Source organism: Triticum aestivum, chromosome 6A (genome assembly GCF_018294505.1).
Source record: "Triticum aestivum cultivar Chinese Spring chromosome 6A, IWGSC CS RefSeq v2.1, whole genome shotgun sequence".
Lineage (NCBI taxonomy): Eukaryota > Viridiplantae > Streptophyta > Magnoliopsida > Poales > Poaceae > Triticum > Triticum aestivum.
Genome location: NC_057809.1, coordinates 574,893,753 through 574,913,198, shown reverse-complemented (window position 1 = coordinate 574,913,198; position 19,446 = coordinate 574,893,753). Strand labels below are relative to the sequence as shown.

General features: G+C 47.7%; 2 protein-coding genes across 3 annotated transcripts; both read right to left on the bottom strand.

Annotated features, from left to right (window-relative positions):
* Positions 1–68: 68 nt before the first annotated feature.
* On the bottom strand, positions 69–6,917 carry LOC123129723 (subtilisin-like protease SBT1.4). The gene is made up of 6 exons (XM_044549775.1): positions 6,830–6,917; positions 4,638–5,908; positions 2,222–3,346; positions 1,830–1,912; positions 1,535–1,726; positions 69–279 (listed from the first exon to the last, which is right to left on the bottom strand). Exons 1-6 carry the CDS (start codon positions 6,915–6,917, stop codon positions 69–71), a joined length of 2,970 nt encoding a protein of 989 aa, XP_044405710.1.
* A 6,195-nt stretch (positions 6,918–13,112) lies between these two features.
* LOC123128626 (DNA (cytosine-5)-methyltransferase DRM2) lies at positions 13,113–18,957 on the bottom strand. Of its 2 annotated transcripts, none has more exons than XM_044548683.1 (8): positions 18,701–18,844; positions 16,768–16,893; positions 16,565–16,673; positions 16,435–16,481; positions 16,181–16,339; positions 14,868–14,967; positions 14,684–14,775; positions 13,113–14,592 (listed from the first exon to the last, which is right to left on the bottom strand). In XM_044548683.1, exons 1-8 carry the CDS (start codon positions 18,704–18,706, stop codon positions 13,414–13,416), a joined length of 1,818 nt encoding a protein of 605 aa, XP_044404618.1. In that variant the 5' UTR covers positions 18,707–18,844; the 3' UTR covers positions 13,113–13,413. The 2 variants fall into 2 exon arrangements, with proteins under 2 accessions (XP_044404618.1, XP_044404615.1); XM_044548680.1 differs by having other exon boundaries at positions 13,120–14,592; positions 16,777–16,893; positions 18,701–18,957.
* Between the last annotated feature and the right edge of the window lie 489 nt (positions 18,958–19,446).

The window sequence follows — 19,446 nt, the reverse complement described above, 5'->3', positions numbered from 1 at the left end:
GTTTTCCGTTTGACAGAATATAAAAAGGAAAGGAAAACTGGATCGAGAAGGAGGCGTGGTGGTAAGCATCAGCCGGTCGCGCGGCAGCATGGATCTTTCCTGTGCCACAGCAGGGCATTGCCGGCGGCTGGGCGGAAGAAGCGGCAGTGCCTTCGGTCGCACTGAGCTGGACCGGGCAACTTTCGGTCCTCTTTCCACAGACCGGAATGGCCAGTTTTTTTGTCGCTCCGAGCTTTTTCGGTCCGGTCCATGAGCGGGTTCGTGTCCACCCAGGCGCATCTGCTTACACATCCAACGTCACTCGCATTGTTTGGACAGGTGCAATCGCTTCTGGATTAGGAAGAACAGACACACCACTTTCAGATCAATGTTGCTAGATGCCGATGTCACCAAGGGCCATCTCACACGGTAGTGTTTTAAAGTAGCACTTCTGGTCCTTGACAAATATTTTTTTTCCTTTAAAAGTTTTTGTAGTCTCCATGCATACTATTGGCAATTCAGGGAATTACCGATATCGTTGGTTGACTCTCATGGATAAGAGTGCATATGTGAGAAGGATGCATGATACTTTGCAATAATAATGCCATTTATATTGATGGATGTGTATGACTTTGTAAGAATTTCTTTTATGCTAACTTTATAAGGCTTTCTTTCAGTTCCTGATCATTTGCACAACTTTTTTAGCTCTATTCTCTCCTCTGAATATAAGTTTGCTGGTCCTCGATCTAATGTACAAAGGGTTAATTTATAGTACATATTTATCGTTGTTTATCAGCAAGTCCTAATGAGTTGGTGTCGTGCCAATGTTTTGTAGGAATCGAGGAAGATGTGGGATTATCTAATCAAAGATTAGTGTTGTTCACCTGGATCACTTGAGCATGTCATGTCTCGAACTAGCGTGCTGAAGAACTCTACTTTCAATTGATCTATCGTTCTGCATTCGCTTCATTAACAAAAGGTTTACTGTTGCAACGCATGGGCACATGTGCTAGTAGCAGGATAAAGGATGGGCGTATGCAAGAAGGCAATTCACGGTGTCGCGCTGATCTAAGTAAGGAATTCATCAGATCTTACACAACTTTTTTCGTAATCAACAACATCTGAGATGGGCATGAGGAATTTAAATGAATTGACCACAGGCCAACCTTTGGCACGACATAACTTCTGTCAACGCGCTGATCTAAGTAAGGAATTCATCAGATCTTACACAACTTTTTTCGTAATCAACAACATCTGAGATGGGCATGAGGAATTTAAATGAATTGACCTCAGGCCAACCTTTGGCACGACACAACTTCTGTCAATGCAAGCAAGCGAATACAGTCAGGTGGAGGATAAAAATTGCTTTTTGTGCACAACAAAACCCTTATGCAATAGTTACATAAGTGTAGCATTTTTGTAAGCAAAAGCAAGCTCGAGCATGAATCAGGCCAAGGCAAATATAATCAAAAAATGCTAAAACGCTTGAGCGTCATATCGCGCGGGCGCGACAGATACCTTATCGAAGGAGGGGCATACCATGGAGCATGAGTACCGTGGGAGGAGGGGGCCGAGGGCGTCGCTCTGGTCGTCGGCGAAGGAGGCGGGGCGCTGGACCTTGATCGAGGTCGTCTCTCGTTTGGTCGTCTCGAGCCGTGACTTGGATGCTTTTGTTGGAGCCTTCCTTGATTGTATTTTTATAGCATTGTCCTGCAGGACCTGCCGAAGCAACGAGTAGAGGAGTTCTCTGCGAGGATGTAAGATGCCCAGTTACAGACTTAAGGAAGGAAGACATCCAGTTTCTTACAGACCGAAGGAAGGAAGATATACAGTTGCGTGCGTACACGTACGGTTTGCTCGTGTCCACGTGAGAGGTGTACACGTTAACTGCAGAACTCGGGACGAGCCGTGCCGCAACTCCTCTAGGTAGGTGCTGCGAGAGGTGTGCAGTTCAATCAACCTGTGGTTGAGTTGGTTAGGTGGATAGTGGTATCTCCAACTCATCAGGGTTCAAATCCTGGTGCTCGTATTATTTCTGGATTTATTTCAGGAATTCCGGCGATGCGCTTCCCGTCGACGACGAAGCGCCTACGGTGCTTCGTAAATCTCAAGATGATATGCCGGCTCAGTCTTTCAGAGGTGCTCATAGGGGTAGGGTGTACGTGTGTGCGTTCATAGGGGTGAGTGTATGCGCGTATATATGAGCGCTTGTGTCTGTACTGATGCTCAAAAAAAAAGCAACCGCGGAACCAAAATCCACGTCACATGGCCGCGACTTCGCTCGAGCGTTCACCGGCGGCCGCCAGGCGATGGCGATGGGGCTCGTCACAGTGTGCTTTCCGTCGCTCCACGCGATCGACCCGAACGTGTACTCCTTTATGCTTCCCGCGGCTCGGATAGAGAAGGTGACCTGGTACTCCTGTGTGTTGTGCGTAGTGCTGAACTGCAGCTTCTGCGGCCTCGCGTCGACGCGCATGCCGGCGGGGCTGGTGACCGTGGCTCGGTACGTCGCATCCACATTGCTGCCGATGTTGCGCACCATGCGGTGCTGCGTGATGGTCTCGTTGCGCGAGGTGAACACCGCCACGAAGGCCGGGTAGTTGTGGTCTCCAACATAGCCTGAACCCGGGAGCGTCGAGCAATTGGTCGACGAGCCGTCTCTCGTGAAGACGGCAACCTCGTCAGCGGTGTAGCCGAGTGCGCACAGGAAGGTGACGTAGTCGTCCGTGCCGGCGTCGTACACGAGGCCTGGGTCAAGGGCGCGGTTGGGGTCCACGTGGCCTGCCCCGCGCGTGAACGGCGTGGACGCCTTGCCGGTGGCCATGTCTCCGATGACGTGGCCGGCATTGTCCACGTTGTACGCGGTGGTCATCATGGCGGACTTGATCGCGGTGGTCATCATGGTGGTCATCATGCCGCTCACATGTGGGCACGCCATGGATGTGTCCGATAGAACATTGTAGTGCACTCGTCTCGTGTCGCTGTCGAGGCCCGAGGGCGAGGCGGCGCCGGTCCAAGCGGCGAGGATCTCCACGCCGGGTGCCGTGACGTCCGGCTTGAGGATCTCCGGCGCGTGGAGGTTCGGCCCGCGGCTCGAGAAGGATGCCATTCTAGGGGAAGGAGGCGTCGGGCCGATGACCGTGCCGCGGAACACGATCGTCGCGACCGGGGACGTAGTCTTGTTCATGTACGTTTTAATCCTTTTCGCAGCGGCGAACGTGACGGTTGTTGTAGGGAAGGTGTGGGGGCTGCCGACGACCAGCTCGCCGAATTCTTTCGTGCTCGTGAGGATTGCTCCGACGCCGCCGGCGAGTTTGACAGACTCTCCTTGCGCAACATTCAAGACGGCAGGGTCGCACAAAACGATCTTCCCGGTGACCAAGCTGGCGTTCATCTTCCCAGCTTCGCAGATTTTGGAGCCGGCGGTCCGGCCATGCACGAGCGGTATCTCGGTTGCGCCAAGCGGCGGGCCGGCGTAGGGTGAACCGCCTGAAAAGGTATCGCCGTTGCCGAGGACGACGTCCGCCGGGAAACGGCGGTTGATGCATGGTGGACGCGCCGACGGTCAGGAACCAAGGCGCGATGTTGATGGCGGTGGACTCAGCTGGGCCGGAGTTCCCCGCCGCGGCAGAGACGATGATGCCCTTGCGGACGGCGCTGAAGGCGCCCACGGCGGTGGAGTCCATATAAAGCGGCTCCGCGTAGCCGGAGGAGCCGAACGAAGCGGAGATGACGTGGACCCCGTCGGCGATGGCCTCGTCGAACGTACGCCGCGAGGATGTCGGAGGTGGCGCATCCGTACGTGTTTCTTTACAGGAGGGAGGCGACGCGCGCGGCCGGGGCCATGCCGACCGACGGCGTCCCCTCCCCTCTTGCGTAGCGAGCCGTAGAAATTAAGCCGCGTCCGGGATTGAAACAAGCGAAGGAAGGATTGGTCAAAGCTGGTCATGCTAGCTGCTCCTGCTTGAGATGCATGCATGCATGCGTGTCGGTCCCACCCTCCATCCATCCATCCAGGGAAGGCGCGCGGTGGTCTGTCCTGGGTGGCGTGCAGTGCACGTCGCCGGCCGGCCGGCGTGTGGCCGCGCATCGACACAGCCTCCTGCATGCTCCGCCTCCCCTCCACCACCGTGGCCAAGCTCAACGAGTCCCTCCTTCCTCCCCGTCCACGCGGGCGGAGAGGACATGTCCTGCGTCGCTGCCAATCTGTTCTCTACAATATTCCTCAGACGCGCACGACTTGTTTCGGCCGACCCCAAGATCCCGTCGCCGGCCGGAGCTCCCATGCCCTCTTCCTCGTCGGTCATCTCCGACTTCCCGGCCGCCAAAGCAACATCATTTTCTCCAATTCCTCTCACTCCCAACCCACGCTCCAATTTCACCACGCCAGCGATCGACGTCCTTGGATCGGAGCCACCTCACCTGCAGGCGGCAAACCCACGCCCATCTTTGCTAGCGGCCGGAGTCAGCCTCAGTCAGCCATCGAGAAAGCTCGCTGCCAAACCTAGGCCAGGCCCGCGGTGTCGTCGCTCCCAGCTCGCCGTCATCCACAGAAACAACGGGAGACAGACCCAAACAATTCATTTCATTTTTAGCGCGCGGCGCGTTGCGCGGCTGTTGGAGATGCTCTTAGACGCTGCGGCAGGGTCGCACAAAACGATTTTCCCGGCGACCAAGCTGGCGTTCAGCTTCCCAGCTTCGCAGGTTTTCGAGCCGACGGTCCGGCCATGCACGAGCGGTGTCTCGGTAGCGCCAAGCGGCGGGCCAGCGTAGAGCGAAGCGCCAGAAAAGGTATCGCCGTTGCCGAGGACGACGTCCGCCGGGAAATGGCGGTTGATGGTGAACGCGCCGACGGTCAAGAACCAGGGCGCGATATTGTTGCCGGTGGACTCAGCTGGGCCGGAGTTCCCCGCTACGGCAGAGACGATGATGCCCTTGCGGACGGCGCTGAAGGCGCCCACGGCGGTGGAGTCCACATAAAACGGCTCCGCGTAGCCGGAGGAGCCGAATGAAGCGGAGATGACGTCGACCCCGTCGGCGATGGCCTCGTCGAACGCCGCGAGGATGTCGGAGGTTGCGCATCCGCATTTCCAGCACACTTTGTAGGAGGCTACGCGCGCGCCCGGGGCCATGCCGACGGCGTTCCCTCTGCCGTAGCCGTAGAAAGCCGCGTCCGGGACGGCAGAGCCGGCGGCGGTGGAGGCGGTGTGGGTGCCATGGCCGAGGGTGTCGAGCGGCGACTTGGACTCCTCCGTCTCGTTGATCGGGCCTCCAAGTTGAACCTCATACCCCACGTAGAAGACCTTGGCGCCGACGAGCTTGCCATTGCAGTAGGCGGAGGCGTTGAACGACGGAGCCGAGACGCAGGCACCGCGGAACTTGCCGGGCGGCGGCGGCAGCAACGGGCCCGCCGCGAACTCCGCGCGGTCGATGGGGTACACGCCGGTGTCGAGGACGCCGATGACGACGTCCGTGGCGCCGTTGGACGCTGGTAGCAAGCCCGACGATGCCGACAGGCCGAGGAAGGATGGCGTCAGCGTGGTGTGTAGCTGCTGCATCACATCGGGCACGACGGCGAGCACGGAGCGCTGGGCCGCGAGGTGCGCGGCCTGGCGACCCGTGAGGCGAGCCGCGAAGCCCGTGGCGGCGTGGGAGTAGGAATAGAGCACCCGCGGCGCCGGAAGGGACATGTCCGCCGGCATGCGGTCACGCAGGAATGAGGCGTACGCCCGGGTATTGAGCAGGCCACGGCACGGCAGCGGCGGCGCGTGCGCGCGAGCGACATGCACGATGCAGCAGGACCGCTCCTCCTCCTTTTCCCTCGCCGGCGACGCCGCGGCGGTGGCAACGATGGCGAGCTGGACGCACAGAAGCGCGAGTGGTCTGGCATCGTTGCACGGAGAGAAATACGCGGCGGCGGTGTTGTGTACTGTGAAGTACGGTGATCGGAGTCGCGAATAAGTAGGCGTCCGTCTATAATTTCATGTCCGTCAGAGTTGGCTGGATGAGTAAAGGCGTCAGATTCATCTTCGGTTGAGCCGCATCGATCGTTGTGGAGGAGCCAACAATCATGTGAGATGTTCACCGGATCCAAATCCATCGAAATTACTTAATTGTGGGTTATCTGGAAGCAGCATTCATTCATGTAGTCCTTATCCCAACCAGACGGTTTTATGCTCGTGAAACAGTAACAGTATGTTTTGCATTGCTCAGTCGGACATTTTGGCCGACTGAGATTTAATGAAGTCTGGGTTGATGTTATATTCATGAGCTCTTACATAAAGATTCATGAAAAAAAATCATTTTTATATGTTTTAATTTGACTAAGACTTTGTTAAATCTCAGTCCATGGCGATCTAACCATACCCTTAGGGTGTGTTCGGTTCGGGAACGAAGTGGAATGGAATGGAACGGTTCCATTCCACTGGAGCGGGTTGGTTCCGTCCCTATGTTCGGTTAGGATAATTATGTGGAACGGAATGGCTACATTCCAGTGTTTGGTTAGGATAATGGAACGGAATGAATTTGGTTAGAAATGGAGAGATTATCTCTCGGAATTGCTACATTTAAATAGAACAATATTTTTTTATCAATAAATTATTTGAATTGTCAGCGAAAATTCAATTGTTATTATAGTTTGGACAATTTATAAATTTTGTCACTATACACAAGAAATAATTGCCATTACCATCCACCCTTCCTGGTTCAGACTCTGGCATATACGAACAATTCAGAGTTCAGACTCGCTCATGCACCAACAATTCAGAGTTCATACTCGACATTGCAACACACGCATTTGCTAATTGCAGTTTACAATCAGTAGCAAAAGTTTTCCTCCTTTTTTACTAGCAAAAGAAGATGAAGCTCTCGAACTGCACGGCGTACAGCACCAGAACAGTCAGCACCAGAACAGTCAGCACCGCGGTGAACACCCCCATGGCGCAGAGGTCTGCAACGGCTTCCTTGCCGGCTCGCTCTCGGCCAAATGGGCCGCCGCCAAGCCTCTCTTCCACGCGAGCCGCCTCCGCTCGCCCACTGCTAGTCTGCTGCCGCGTTGCTGGTGCACGCCATTAGAGAGGGATAGTCAAAGCCGGAGAGGGAGAGAGGAGGGAGCGGCCGGCGGCGTCGCAGATCGAGCAGGAGAGACAAGGGGGTGGCCGCCGGCGTCACAGATCGAGGGGGAGAGACGAGGGGGGTGGCCGCCGGCGTCGCAGATCGAGTGGGGAGAGACGAGGGGGTGGCGGCGCTGAGATTGGGGGTGAGCGAGAGTCAGGGGAAGGCGTGAGACTGGGGCGTTCCGCGTCGTCCGGCCAATTCGAAGGCACGACCTGGTTCGGCATATCGACCGAATATGCCGTTCCAGGAATGAGTGGGTTCCGGTTCCTCGGGTCAACCATACACGAGAATGGTACTTCGGGACGGAACCGACCCATGCCGTCCCATTCGGTCACATAAACCAAACATATCCTTAGGAAAATGGTATCTGGCTAACGCCCATGATGGCATCACGACCTTTCTCGGCCGTCTATTTCTTTGCACGGATCTCAAGGCAGAGAAGAGAGTCACGGCATATTTTTACTAGTTCGCTACACAACAAAATAAACGCAAATGATCTCATTACAAATGTTACAAATGCGTGGGCTAGCTAATTGGTTAGGGCCGTACACCTGGGAGACCTGGTTCCAAATCCTCCTCCATTTTACTCCTTTTGTAAATAAATATAAGACGTTTCTGAGACTTTACAGAGGCAATACTTTTTTAGCAGGGATGGCAAAATATGCACACAAAAATTACAATAAATCCATAGATGAAAAAATTACAATAAAAAACCTTTTCTTCACTAGGTGGCAAATCTTTTTTAGATATATGACAAAATTATTTTTCCTTTTGTCCCTTTTTTTTCAATTCATCCATGGCAAAAAAAAATGTATTTTACCATGGCAATTATAGTTTTTTGACCATGTCAAAATTATTTTTTGACTATGGCAAATTTAGTTTTTGAACTTTGGCAAAAAAGAAATTTGTGGCATGGCAAAAAATTGGAACATGGAAAATTTCACAGCATAACACAATATGCCATGGCAAAATTGCCATGGGTATAGATTTTTTTCCTTTCAAACCATTTTTCGTTTTTGTAATTATATCGTCTTGGTAGCATGGCAATTGTAAATTTTAATAGTGTTTCACATAGTCTCATGGGAATTTCACAATTTTTCGGTTTTAAAAAACGACATTTTTTTGCAACTTACTATGCATTATTGTTTTTACATGGCAATTTTTTCAAAAAAAAACAGCTAATTGGGCCTAACCCATTTTTCTGCATGTTCCATAATTTGTTGTGCCAGCTAGGGTCGCCGGGAAACTCCCCCTAGGGCAAACGAATCATTCGCCCAGGTTCCCGCAAGAGCTGTCAATCGTATCTTGTTTCATAAAAGGTGAATTGTACAACTCATAATGTCGCATCAAGATGATACAAGCACCAAGAGCATACATTCAGCCTTTGTACGAAGTAAGCACACAATAACACCGACCCATAAAGAAAAGAAAAAAGGAACATCCAAAAATTCTGTCAAAGCGAACTCAAAAATGCAGTTGCAACCGTCAACATCACCTATCACCAATGACGTGGCTCATGTCATATCGATGACACAAATGGAAATCTAGCCTGTCATTACACATGACCATTTTATTCCTCCCAAGCTTCTGTATGATGTATCTTGTAGGGCATAAACATGACATGAATAAATACCCATGTTCCCCTAAACGAATCTGAACATAGAATTTTAATTTTGTCAACTTATATTATTGACAACAATATAGCTTGTCTTTGTACAATTTGCTACTTGTGTAAGGACAACCTATGTTTGGGTGGCGTGAAGCTAACTGCCCCCAAAATCGGTACTCCGTCCGATCCATATTACTTGCCGTCAAACGGATGCATCTAGGTGTATTTAGTGCTAGATGGATCGGAGGAGTAGTTTGGTTGGAAAAATATTTCAAAAAAGGTGGCAAGTTGGTGAGCCAACTTTAAATTTTTTGGTCTGGTGATAGTTACCAGTTTTTTCATGCTACAAGAAATGACTAATTTTACCCCGTACTTGACATTTTTCAGTGTTAGTGTGTGCCTTTGTGGGTTATTCCAAAGGATGGTTTTGAGATTTAGTGGACAAAATAACTTCCATTTGATTCACTTCACGTAATGCACCATGAAGAATTCAAATGATGGTTTTAGGGCATTACTACGCAGATAACTACAATGTAATACTCCCAAGAGACAATTACCTCCTCGGATCATTGTACGAAGTTGCATCAATTACCCCCGGGCAACAAATTTTACATACATATACAAAGATTACGCACAAAATAGTCAAAACCAAGCTTGCCCGATCCATATCAACTGTTTTTTTAGTACAGATCCAATATCAACTTTAGATGCTAAATCTAACCGATATTAAGAGTTAATCATTAAAGTTAGCCATGATGGCATTCTCTCGAAAATAAAAAGTTGATATATTGAAGGTTGAAAGAGAGTTTAGAAACGAAAGCATCACTTGTCGATAAGTTGAGGGATGGAAAATGCAATTTATTTTTATTTTACTAGTAAAAAAATAGAACAGAGACCTCATCAGTGAGGGAGTGAGACTGCCTCGTGGGTCCAATCAATGTGGAGTCCTTTGAAACCTCACGACGCCAGCAAACCTCCTCCCGCCCCGCTCCGGCGCCCCCGCCTGCATGCCGCCGGCGGCCCCGCTTCCGGCGCTCCTCACCGGCCTCGCCAACCGCGCGACAACCCCAGCCGCGGCGAGGCAGCTGCACGCGCAGCTCCTCCTGCGCGGCCTCCCGCTCCCCGCCCGCGCCGCCGTCACCCTCCTTGCCGCATCCTCCTCCTCCCCGCGCTACGCCCGCGCCATCTTCGACAGCGTCCCCGCCGCCTCCGCCAACGTCTACCTCTGGACGGCAACCATATCCTCCTACGCCAAGCACGCCTCCTCCCCCGCGCTCGCCGCCGAGGCGTTCGCTCTGTTCCGGCTCATGCTCCGGTCAGGCCCGCCACCCAACGCCTTCACCGTGAGCTCCGTGCTCAAGTCCCTCTCGACGCTCCGAGGGGTCTGCGAGGTGTGCCAGGTGCACGGGTTCTTGGTGAAGGCGGGCCTAGGCTCCTCCGTGCACGTGGGCTCTGCATTGCTCGATTCGTATGGGAATCTTGGCCTGGTGAGGGACGCAAGGAGGGTGTTCGATGAAATGCCTGCGAGGAACGTGGTGGTTGGAAACGCCATGGTAGCATGTTATGCCAGAGCAGGGGATGTGGAGGCTGCGCAGGAAATGTTCGACGGTATGGCGGAGAGGGACCTCATCTCCTGGAACACGCTCATGTCAGGGTACCTGCGGCAAGGCGATGCTGGCGTCGCGAGGGGCCTGTTTGATCAGATGCCGCAGAGGAATGTGCACAGCTGGAACATGATGGTCACCGCGTGTTCCCAGGCAGGGCTGTGGGCTGACTCAGTAGCGGTGTTCAATCGGATGCGGCTGGTGGGTTTCCACCCCGATGCTGCAACAATGGCCGTGTTGATGTCCGCATGCGCACAGCTAGGCTCCTTGTCAGTTGCAAGGCAGGTGCACGGACTTTTACACAAGGGCTGTGTCGAGATGAACTGCCATGTGCGGAATTCTTTGATCGACATGTTTGCAAAGTGCGGTTGCATTACTGAAGCTCGTTTCTTGTTTGGCGAGACACGTCTGAAGGATGTGGTGTCTTACAATGTGATGGTCACTGCTCTTGCGCAACATGGACATGGCAAAGATACACTGAAGCTTTTCAATGACATGATTGAGGAAGGATTGCGGCCTGATGCAGTGACATTTCTTGGCGTGATATCAGCTTGCGCACATGCTGGGCTAGTGGACGATGGAAAGCACTATTTTGAGTCCATGGGAACAACGTACGCAATTCAGAAATCTGCAGATCATTATGCTTGCATGGTGGATCTCTATGGCCGAGCTGGGCTTATTGAAGAAGCACACTCCTTTGTGAAGGTAATGCCGGTGAAGCCACATGCAGGTGTCTGGGGAGCATTGCTCAGTGCCTGCCGGAAGCATTGCAATGTTGATGTAGGTGAGGTCGCCGCAAGAGAACTCGTCAGGATCGAACCCATGAATGCTGGCAACTACGTTCTCCTTGCAAACACACTAGCTCGAAACCAGCGATGGGATTCGGTTGAGGATGTACGACGACTGATGAGGGGAAATGTTGTTGAAAAAGATATAGGGCTCAGCTGGGTTGAAGTAGACACTGTTGTTCATGAGTTCTTGACGGGGGATTTCAGCCACCCCAGTTTTAATCAAATTTACAACATTCTGGAGCATCTGTATCTGCAACCAACCTAAGACTAAGAATTATCACTTCTTACTGCTAAATTTCATTATACATGGCGACAGGACAACACAACTACCATGAAACATTGAAATGTATACATGCACTTTAATGAGAAGAGAGGCCTCCGAGAAGCCGAAATGTATGAGCTTAGGGTAGTTCTAATTCACAATGCCTGAAGGATTAAGATCAAGGCTATCAAGTGTAGTATCATGGAGGTAGTGTCTCAATGACAGTCTAGTTTTATATGGCAGCAGAAATAGTGCAAAAAATTAGAGAAACATGCAAACAGTGTTTTGCTCGTCTTTTCATTAAGAGGAAAAGCAAATGTATATACAAGAGTCCATAGGTTTGGTCGATGAAGGCCCCCAGTCACCACCAAGTACATGTAACCCTTTCATATTCAGGCAACACTGTACAGCACCAAAAAAAAAAAAAACCTTTAGCCTGTCTCTTGTGGTGGAAAGTCCGATTAAGGTAAGCTATTTACTTTGTGTGTGTTGTGAACAATTTATGTTAGAAAAAGCACATACAAACGTGCATAGAAAGATGGAACAAACGAGCTTTACTGAACATACATAAGCTCGTTTCTTTCTTTTTCCTATGCAATTTTGCTTGTTTTATTGCAATGGGGTGCCATAACTGGCAATGCATCATAATTAAATCTTACAGATTATTTTTTGAAATTTACATAGCATACATGGTGCTTAAGATTGAAAGCATGATTTGTATTGTATTTGAGTGCTGTATGTATATATTATGTAGTCCTAGCTTTATTGTCATGAGGGTGTCAACTGGTTAGTCTTTTTCCTTGTTTTGATTACCTTGTGACAGAATGAAAACATCACCAGATCTCTGGTTTTTGTTAATGTTATCGCAGAATGCAATGTCTTCATGATCTCTACATTTTCCCCGTTCTTCAGTAAACAATAGCATATTGAACCAATGTGCGGTTTCTGTAAAGTAGAAATAAAAATATCATACCGTGAGGCTCCCTTTTAGATACCTAAAACTAATGACAATGTAGATTCCATACTGCACGAGGAATCTAAACGAGCTGATGGTTTGAATTTAAATGCCATTTTGTTAACAATTTACATGCTGAAGAATCCCTGCAATTAGTATATGAGAGGAATATTTGTCCTTCTAGTACCAAAATTTTGGAGAACATTAATGATTCCATCAGAGTTCATAATAATTGAATCTCCATTCATTCTTCTCTTTCTCATCATTCTTTTCTCCAGTCTGGCAGAAATTTGAAGAGAACAGTGAATAAGTTGATGCTTTAGAATTAAATAATGGTGTGTTTCAGTTACCTCTACTATTCCTAATGGCTCTGAGTCAGGCACATGAAGTTTTTTTCTTTTCTAAATTTCGTGACTTAATGAAGAGGAGACCGAGTATCTTTGATCTTGAAGAGTCGGGCCAATCCAACCGCTTGCTCCTGCCACTCCTTTTCGGCAGTTGTTATACAGCTATGTTAACTGGCAGTTCACAAAAGGTACGTATGTCCTAAAATTTTGCAGTGGCAGCTAGATTACTATGTAACGTGTCACCATTAGAGAGCCAATGCAAACTCGTTTGCACGAATGTAGTTATCTCATCTCCAGTGATAGTTTGATAATCATTATTTCTATTCATTCACTACAGAATACAGATCGAGGTTACTATTTTTGGTTTTTGCCAGTTAACATTCTGTGCACCAGGAGTACAGGGCACTAGGCAGGCTCTAAACATAACAATCACTATCACAAAAATCAGAACCCAAGTTCTGACTCTTACTTCTTTCCTGACTTTGAAGGCCCTACACGATGAAAGCGGCATAAGACACAATGTATTTTTCACAATAGGCTTCATAGCAAAGCAGCATCCTCCTTTAACCTTATTGGGCTCACCATTTTCATAGCCTGGAACCCACAGATTAAGTGCTTGATACATAGTTGTAAGTGCAAGCAAAGAAAAGGACATGAAGCAACTAAACAAAAGAAGTCGCGGTTCCTAGATATAAGCACTACGTGATAAGATAGGGTACTGCAATGCTTAGGCTTCATCCTTGCCATAGCCTACATCCTCGCCATAGCCGACTTGACGACATCCAAGATTCTGAAGTAGTGGTAGAACAAAGAAGATTGCTCGCCCTCCAAGCCATCACGGTGGTGTCGGTTGCTCCCGGCAAGATTGTTACATGGGCTGCCCCCAATCACCAAGTCGAAGCCGCCAAATCTACCAACGTATGATGCAATTATATCAGGTGTGAGAGATTTCACATCAGCAATCTCAATCAGCGTGCCTGTCTGGGTCTGATCCCACCAACCCCTCAAAATCCTCCTATTAGCTTCACCTATCTCAACAGAAACCACTGCCCTCATGTGGATCCCAAGCCTGTGCAAAGCTACCTCTCCTCCTCCAATACCGGTGAATAAGGACAGCACACTAACACCATTAGGAAACATGTCCCTCAGCACCGACAAATGGTAAGCAACAGTATCAACATGGAATGAGTTGCCAAGAGATTTATATCTCTCTGTCTTGCCGACCCCTCTTGTGTGGTCCCTTGGGAAACCAAGTAGATATTCCACCTCATTAGGCTCCAACGGAGCAACCTTGTTTTTTCCAACCCAGACAAGATTCCATTTTCTGCACTCATCAATGACATATTTCTGAACACTTGGAGGTGGTGAATTGCCTGACCTTGCAAGAAGACTCTGGATCCGCTCGGTCGTCTTTGCACTTGCCACAGTTGTTTGCAAGCAATTGAGTTGTCTTCTCGGGTCCCAAGAAGGCCACCACTTCTTATAATGAGGAAATGCCTCAAATATGGTCTTTGGAGGCAGAGGAAGAAGAGGTGATCTGTTCTCAATTGGCAAATTATGGATGTAGCCTCTTTTCCTTGCAGCTGCAGACAAATGCATAGAATCCACAAACTCTGGTTCAATGTCATACAGAAATCTTGAAATGGTCTCCCATACACCTCTTGGAGTTCGGGCCACATTTTCATAGTAGAAAAAAGGTGGTCCAATAGCTTGTTGAGGAAGCATTCTCATCACTGATGGCCGCCTATAACCGGGCAGGTTAAATCCAACCATTGGATTTGGGAGAAGCATTGGTTCATCATCGCTACCATCCAAGGAAGATCGATTGCCATGTGCTCCACCTCCATATCGCTTCCTCTTTTTCTTGCGCTCTTCCATCAATCTTGTTTTCTTTCTCTCTCCAAAGGAATCAAAGCATCTATCCATAACCTGCCAAATGTCACAGATTTCAGTGTCCTTACATCAAATTAAAAGAGCGAAACTGTTATCGTATTCACATGTACATCAAACCACAACGCACCTGATCGTCACATAAGTTTGTGGAATGGCAATCTCCTGCAACCCGTGATGCACTGATCGAATCAACTAATACACAGAGATCAGCATCCACACCTAGGAAAATTGAAACAGGAATTTATATAGCACAAGGTGCCTTTAACATGAAAGAAGGACCGTCAAGGAAACAATTTGAAAATGAGGCATACCACATGTTGTCATAGCCATACTGGCTTCATCTTCAGAAAAGCCCATGTCTACTAATAAGTTTATCTTCTCGTCCTTCGCTGACATCTCTTTTAGAAAATCCTGCACAAAGGTACAACAACAAACCGAGATTAGAAAACAATAGTTATATCTCATTAACTTTTTAATGCCAACTATGTGACTCCTGATAGGGAAATACAACTACATAGCGACATGTATAGGGCCAGAGAAAAGAAGGGGACCTACAGCTAAATGATCAAGAAATGAATAGCACAAACTACCCAAGAATCAAGAGAAAGAAAAACTGATCAAAAATTAAATCAATGAAATCATTTAGGAACTTGACTTCTTATTCCCCGGCGCTGTTTGAAATGACGTTAATACAAAAGGTACTGTATGCATGAACACAAATGCTCATCATTTTACACTTGAGCAACTATGCACACTAGCAATATGAAGCACTGGTGCTGCTGGACTGGAATAAACTGAAGGTACATGTACAACTTTGTCGTTTCATATGATGGCACTCTGTGTTGGATGCATATCAGTGGTGAAACACAGTTATCTGGTCTCTTCATGCTGCTTGCGTGATAGAAAGTTAAAAACTGATGAATGATGATATCTGTGTATTTTCAGGAGAACATGACGATATTCCCATTCCTCCCATTTCAGGTTATCGCCTTCCTAGGCAAGATGTTTTTTTTGGCTGAGCAGGTGCAATACAAATCAAACACTACATACTGTTTCCCTGTCTGTTGTGTTCAGTCAACTTTATGAAAACTGGTTATCACATCATATATTACATGCTGAGAATTCCAAATTAGTGACTTCGTCTATGCATTTCTAGCAGAATATTTATGGACCAAATCCATCATTTTTCTCGGCTCTAACAGGTAGATGTTGCTCTTCTTGAGGTTGATCTTAGAAGGATATTTGATGCAATTAGTGTGGTATGTGATGTTCTTTTCCAGTATTATGATTGTTTTGTGTAATTGAAAATAAAAAGAAGAATCTTGAACTATGCCATTCTACAGTGAAGAATTCTAAAATCAAGTGTTCAAACTCACAATGCAATTCTACAGTGATGAAAGGCTGGGAGCAAAATAAACAAAGCTCAAACAGAACGTAAAGGAGGTGCTCAAGGTATGCATGGCAAATACTTCCTCCGTTCCAAATTATAAGATGTTTTGGTAGTCTATAAAATATCATAACAAAACCTCTCATAATTTGAGACCGAGGTAGTATTTCACATATATCAGCATACAAATGATTTAAAAAGTTCTAGCAACATAACTAAAGATAAAGAATCATCTACCTCATCACCAGAACTATCAGAGTTGTGCTCTCTACCACCAGTATCATTGTCGTTATCCCAGTTATCGGAATCAAGATCATCATCATCATCATCTTGAACATTTGGGCAGGCGCAGCCAGAAGTAGAGCAATCACCCAATGCACCTTCATCACCTAGTGCCTGCATTTCATATCGCCTTATAACATAAGATCCTTGCCACCAAGCAGCAAAAGTATCATAAGATAAACTCACTAATAAAGCACATTGACAAATACCTTATATGTGAGAAGTAGCTCTAGCAACGCATTTACATCATTGTGCCCTGAAAGCAAAAGCCTCGGTTAAAACAGAAGGTGCAAACACAAAGAAGACAAATGAAATGACATTGGTTATTTTTAATATTACCAATCTCCTTAATGCCCTTCACAACCATCTCTTTTGGGAAACCCATTGTCACATATTCCTCGACTAAAGAAGTAGACGTTGCTTCCCCGTTGGCCCACCCGTTAGAATTCTTTAGACAGTTGCACAAACAAATATTACAATATGATCATAATAATAACAAGCCATGGCTAGCTCTTATGTTGAAATACACAACCAGTTACTACCTGACGTACCAGTGTGGACGGGCCAGGAGCATCCAAGTTCCTCAAGGCCGGAGCTGATGAGGGCGCAACCTCACCATCACTTTCCCACTCAAACTTATCATTATCATCGCTGTCGCTGGTCAAGCCCTGTGACATGAGTTAAACACACCTCCGTCAATATTAAAAGCAAACCACAAGAAAAGCAATTATAGAGAATAAAACAGCGCAGCAAAATAAGTTTATTGTGCCAGAAGCCCACAACAAACATAAGATATTGCAATTGAAATCTCCAGTGCGAAATCAGTACAATGATTCAGCTCTAGAGTTCAGAACTCATCAAAAAGGAAGAGCAAAAACCATTTTTTTTATTTAACAAACTCCCCTTCACCACTGTAAAAGCAAAACATCAAGCTAATGCTCAAGAAATAACATTAGTGCAATTAGAAACAGTTTGATTTGCAGTTATGGGGATGCCTGACTAACTGAAGTATGCTAGCTTTCAGATGCCAGGAAGAATAGTTTTCTGGACAGTAATAGGCAGAGCTATAGAAAACGTCCATTGGCAGAATACAACAGTTGAATTTTCAGCTGCAGGGATGCCTAACTGATGCAGTGCTCTAGCTTTAACAGGTCAGGAAGAACATCTCTCTTGAGACACATGATCGTTATAGTTGACAGGGATGCCTAACTGACCAGGCTGAATGCATTAGTGGTATTCAGAAATCGGTGTACCCATCGCTGATCGGTTTCCACGGCGATACAACCTTAGGAAGAACTGATCTCCTAGAGACATCCAGCTTACAGCTATGTGCAATGGCGCGACACAGCCCGTTGCAGCAGAGCTATAGCAACAGAGCTAATACACAAATGGTGGCACTGGAATTAGTAACTGCAAACCGAGACAAGCTTTTGCTCGCAAAGACCAATGCGACAGTCGAAATCGCAGATGCGAAATCAGTACAAATGACTGCAGGATCTAAGTTTTTTGAGCAAATGACTGCAGCATCCTATTGGGCATAATCCCCTGATACATGATCAGACAATGACAAACAGATTGAGGAAACCAGCCACTGCCATATGGCAGAGCCAAGAATTGTGGTTTTCCGGGGAGAACATTTAATTTAAGGTCGATATTTATCAAGGCAAATGCAAGTCCACTCAACAAGATAAATGGTCCCCAAAAGAGAACCATGAAATGCGATTACCAGGACACGAGAAAACATACTAAAAAGACTTTGAAACTATTAACAATGGTTTTAGCTTTTGATACTGAAATTGATTAGTACATCAACACAAGCAGCTTGATGAATTTCCTACAACATCACATTTGGACATTGAATTTCTAAATCCCAGTTCTAATTAGCCCCAGGTTCTATTCTAATAACACGGAGCAGAGATTAAAAAATCACCAGAATCCAAAATGAAAAGGCGAGGAATTAGTATCTGCTGCTGCTGGTGGTTGTCAGACCAGCGCCGCCGCAGCAGCAGCAGCCTTGGCGGCCTCTATCCAGTCAGCTCAACGCGCATTTGCGGGCGTGCAGCTAGGGATTCAGGATTTGAGTTTTGAGACCGAGAGGCGTGTGGGGAATTTTATTTCCCCCTCACAACTTAGCAGTCCACTAGACCATTCCAGGCGCGCAGTTCCATCCCCTTCCTCTATCTAATCGCCATCAATCGCTATATGGCTTCAAGCATATACATGTTCTCGATCGAACAGACCAGAAAACCCCCCAATATGCAGAAAAAGAATCGCACACCGAGACAGAGTGAGAAACGAAGGAATCTTTCAGAGTTTCTAGTCAATGGAAATTTAGCTAACAGTGTGTGCGCGGGAGAATCCGTCCGATGGAAATCCTCGCATACTTCCATGATCCAGAGTACGGAAAACATCGGATCAACGAGGCCACAAATTGCCAGACAAGAGAGGAAAGAGAGAGGGAGAGAGAGAGCCCACCGCCATTGTTGACGCCAGAAGATCGGCACGCCCGCTCTCACTGTCTCCCTGCCGTGAGAGATGGGAGGAGGAAGAGGAGGACAGCCCGAGGCGGAGGGCGGCGACGGCGGGCTCGTCCGCCCCTCGCTGGCTTTCAAGACGGTGCTACTGCGGTGCGCCCGCCGGGACGTGTACTTCTGACCGGGCGCGCATGGTTTTCTACCAACGGAACTGACACTGGGGAGTACTTTGCGAGCCGTGCTGCTCTGTTTCAGACGTGGCGTGCGGCCGCGCACAAAACTGGCTGCACCGTTTTGTGCGCAGCACACATTTCAATAGATAAATAAAAGAAAAGAAAGATGGAGAGATGTGCCAAAGCGGTGATGCGTGGTGGTAGAGGTGTCGGTGGTGATAATAACCAAGTTAGACTGGTCATAGCTGTCCAACACAGTTTTAGGCTAGACCTAGCTGGATAGCTTTGACCAGTCTTTTCATATAAATATAGATATAAATTAATATTGTGTTATTTTTTAGACTTATATGATCATTGCGTATTTTTATATTTATTTTGATCATCAATCGGGCTGATAATTATGTTGGGTGCCGTAAAAATTATACATTAAAAACTTATTTGGAATACAATTTTATTTTTCTATTTCTATGGCATGTCATTAATATTTTATTAATGAAATTCATGATTTAAGTTGGTAAATCTTGGGAGTTTTCAATAGTATATCAGTGTGGTTAATACAATTACTAATATCGTA

What these genes read in the sequence shown, in the direction of transcription:
- LOC123129723 (XM_044549775.1), bottom strand. Translation starts at nt 6,917, where the DNA reads ATGGGGGTGTTCACCGCGGTGCTGACTGTTCTGGTGCTGACTGTTCTG. An exon ending in GCTTGGTCGCCGGGAAAATC is followed by an intron (nt 3,347 to 4,637) that starts GTTTTGTGCGAC and finishes GTCACCGGGAAG; the next exon opens with ATCGTTTTGTGCGACCCTGC. An exon ending in ACGTGGATTTTGGTTCCGCG is followed by an intron (nt 1,913 to 2,221) that starts GTTGCTTTTTTT and finishes CACCTCTCGCAG; the next exon opens with CACCTACCTAGAGGAGTTGC.
- LOC123128626 (XM_044548683.1), bottom strand. An exon ending in GAAGGGCATTAAGGAGATTG is followed by an intron (nt 16,482 to 16,564) that starts GTAATATTAAAA and finishes TTTTGCTTTCAG; the next exon opens with GGCACAATGATGTAAATGCG. An exon ending in CAAACTTATGTGACGATCAG is followed by an intron (nt 14,593 to 14,683) that starts GTGCGTTGTGGT and finishes GACATTTGGCAG; the next exon opens with GTTATGGATAGATGCTTTGA.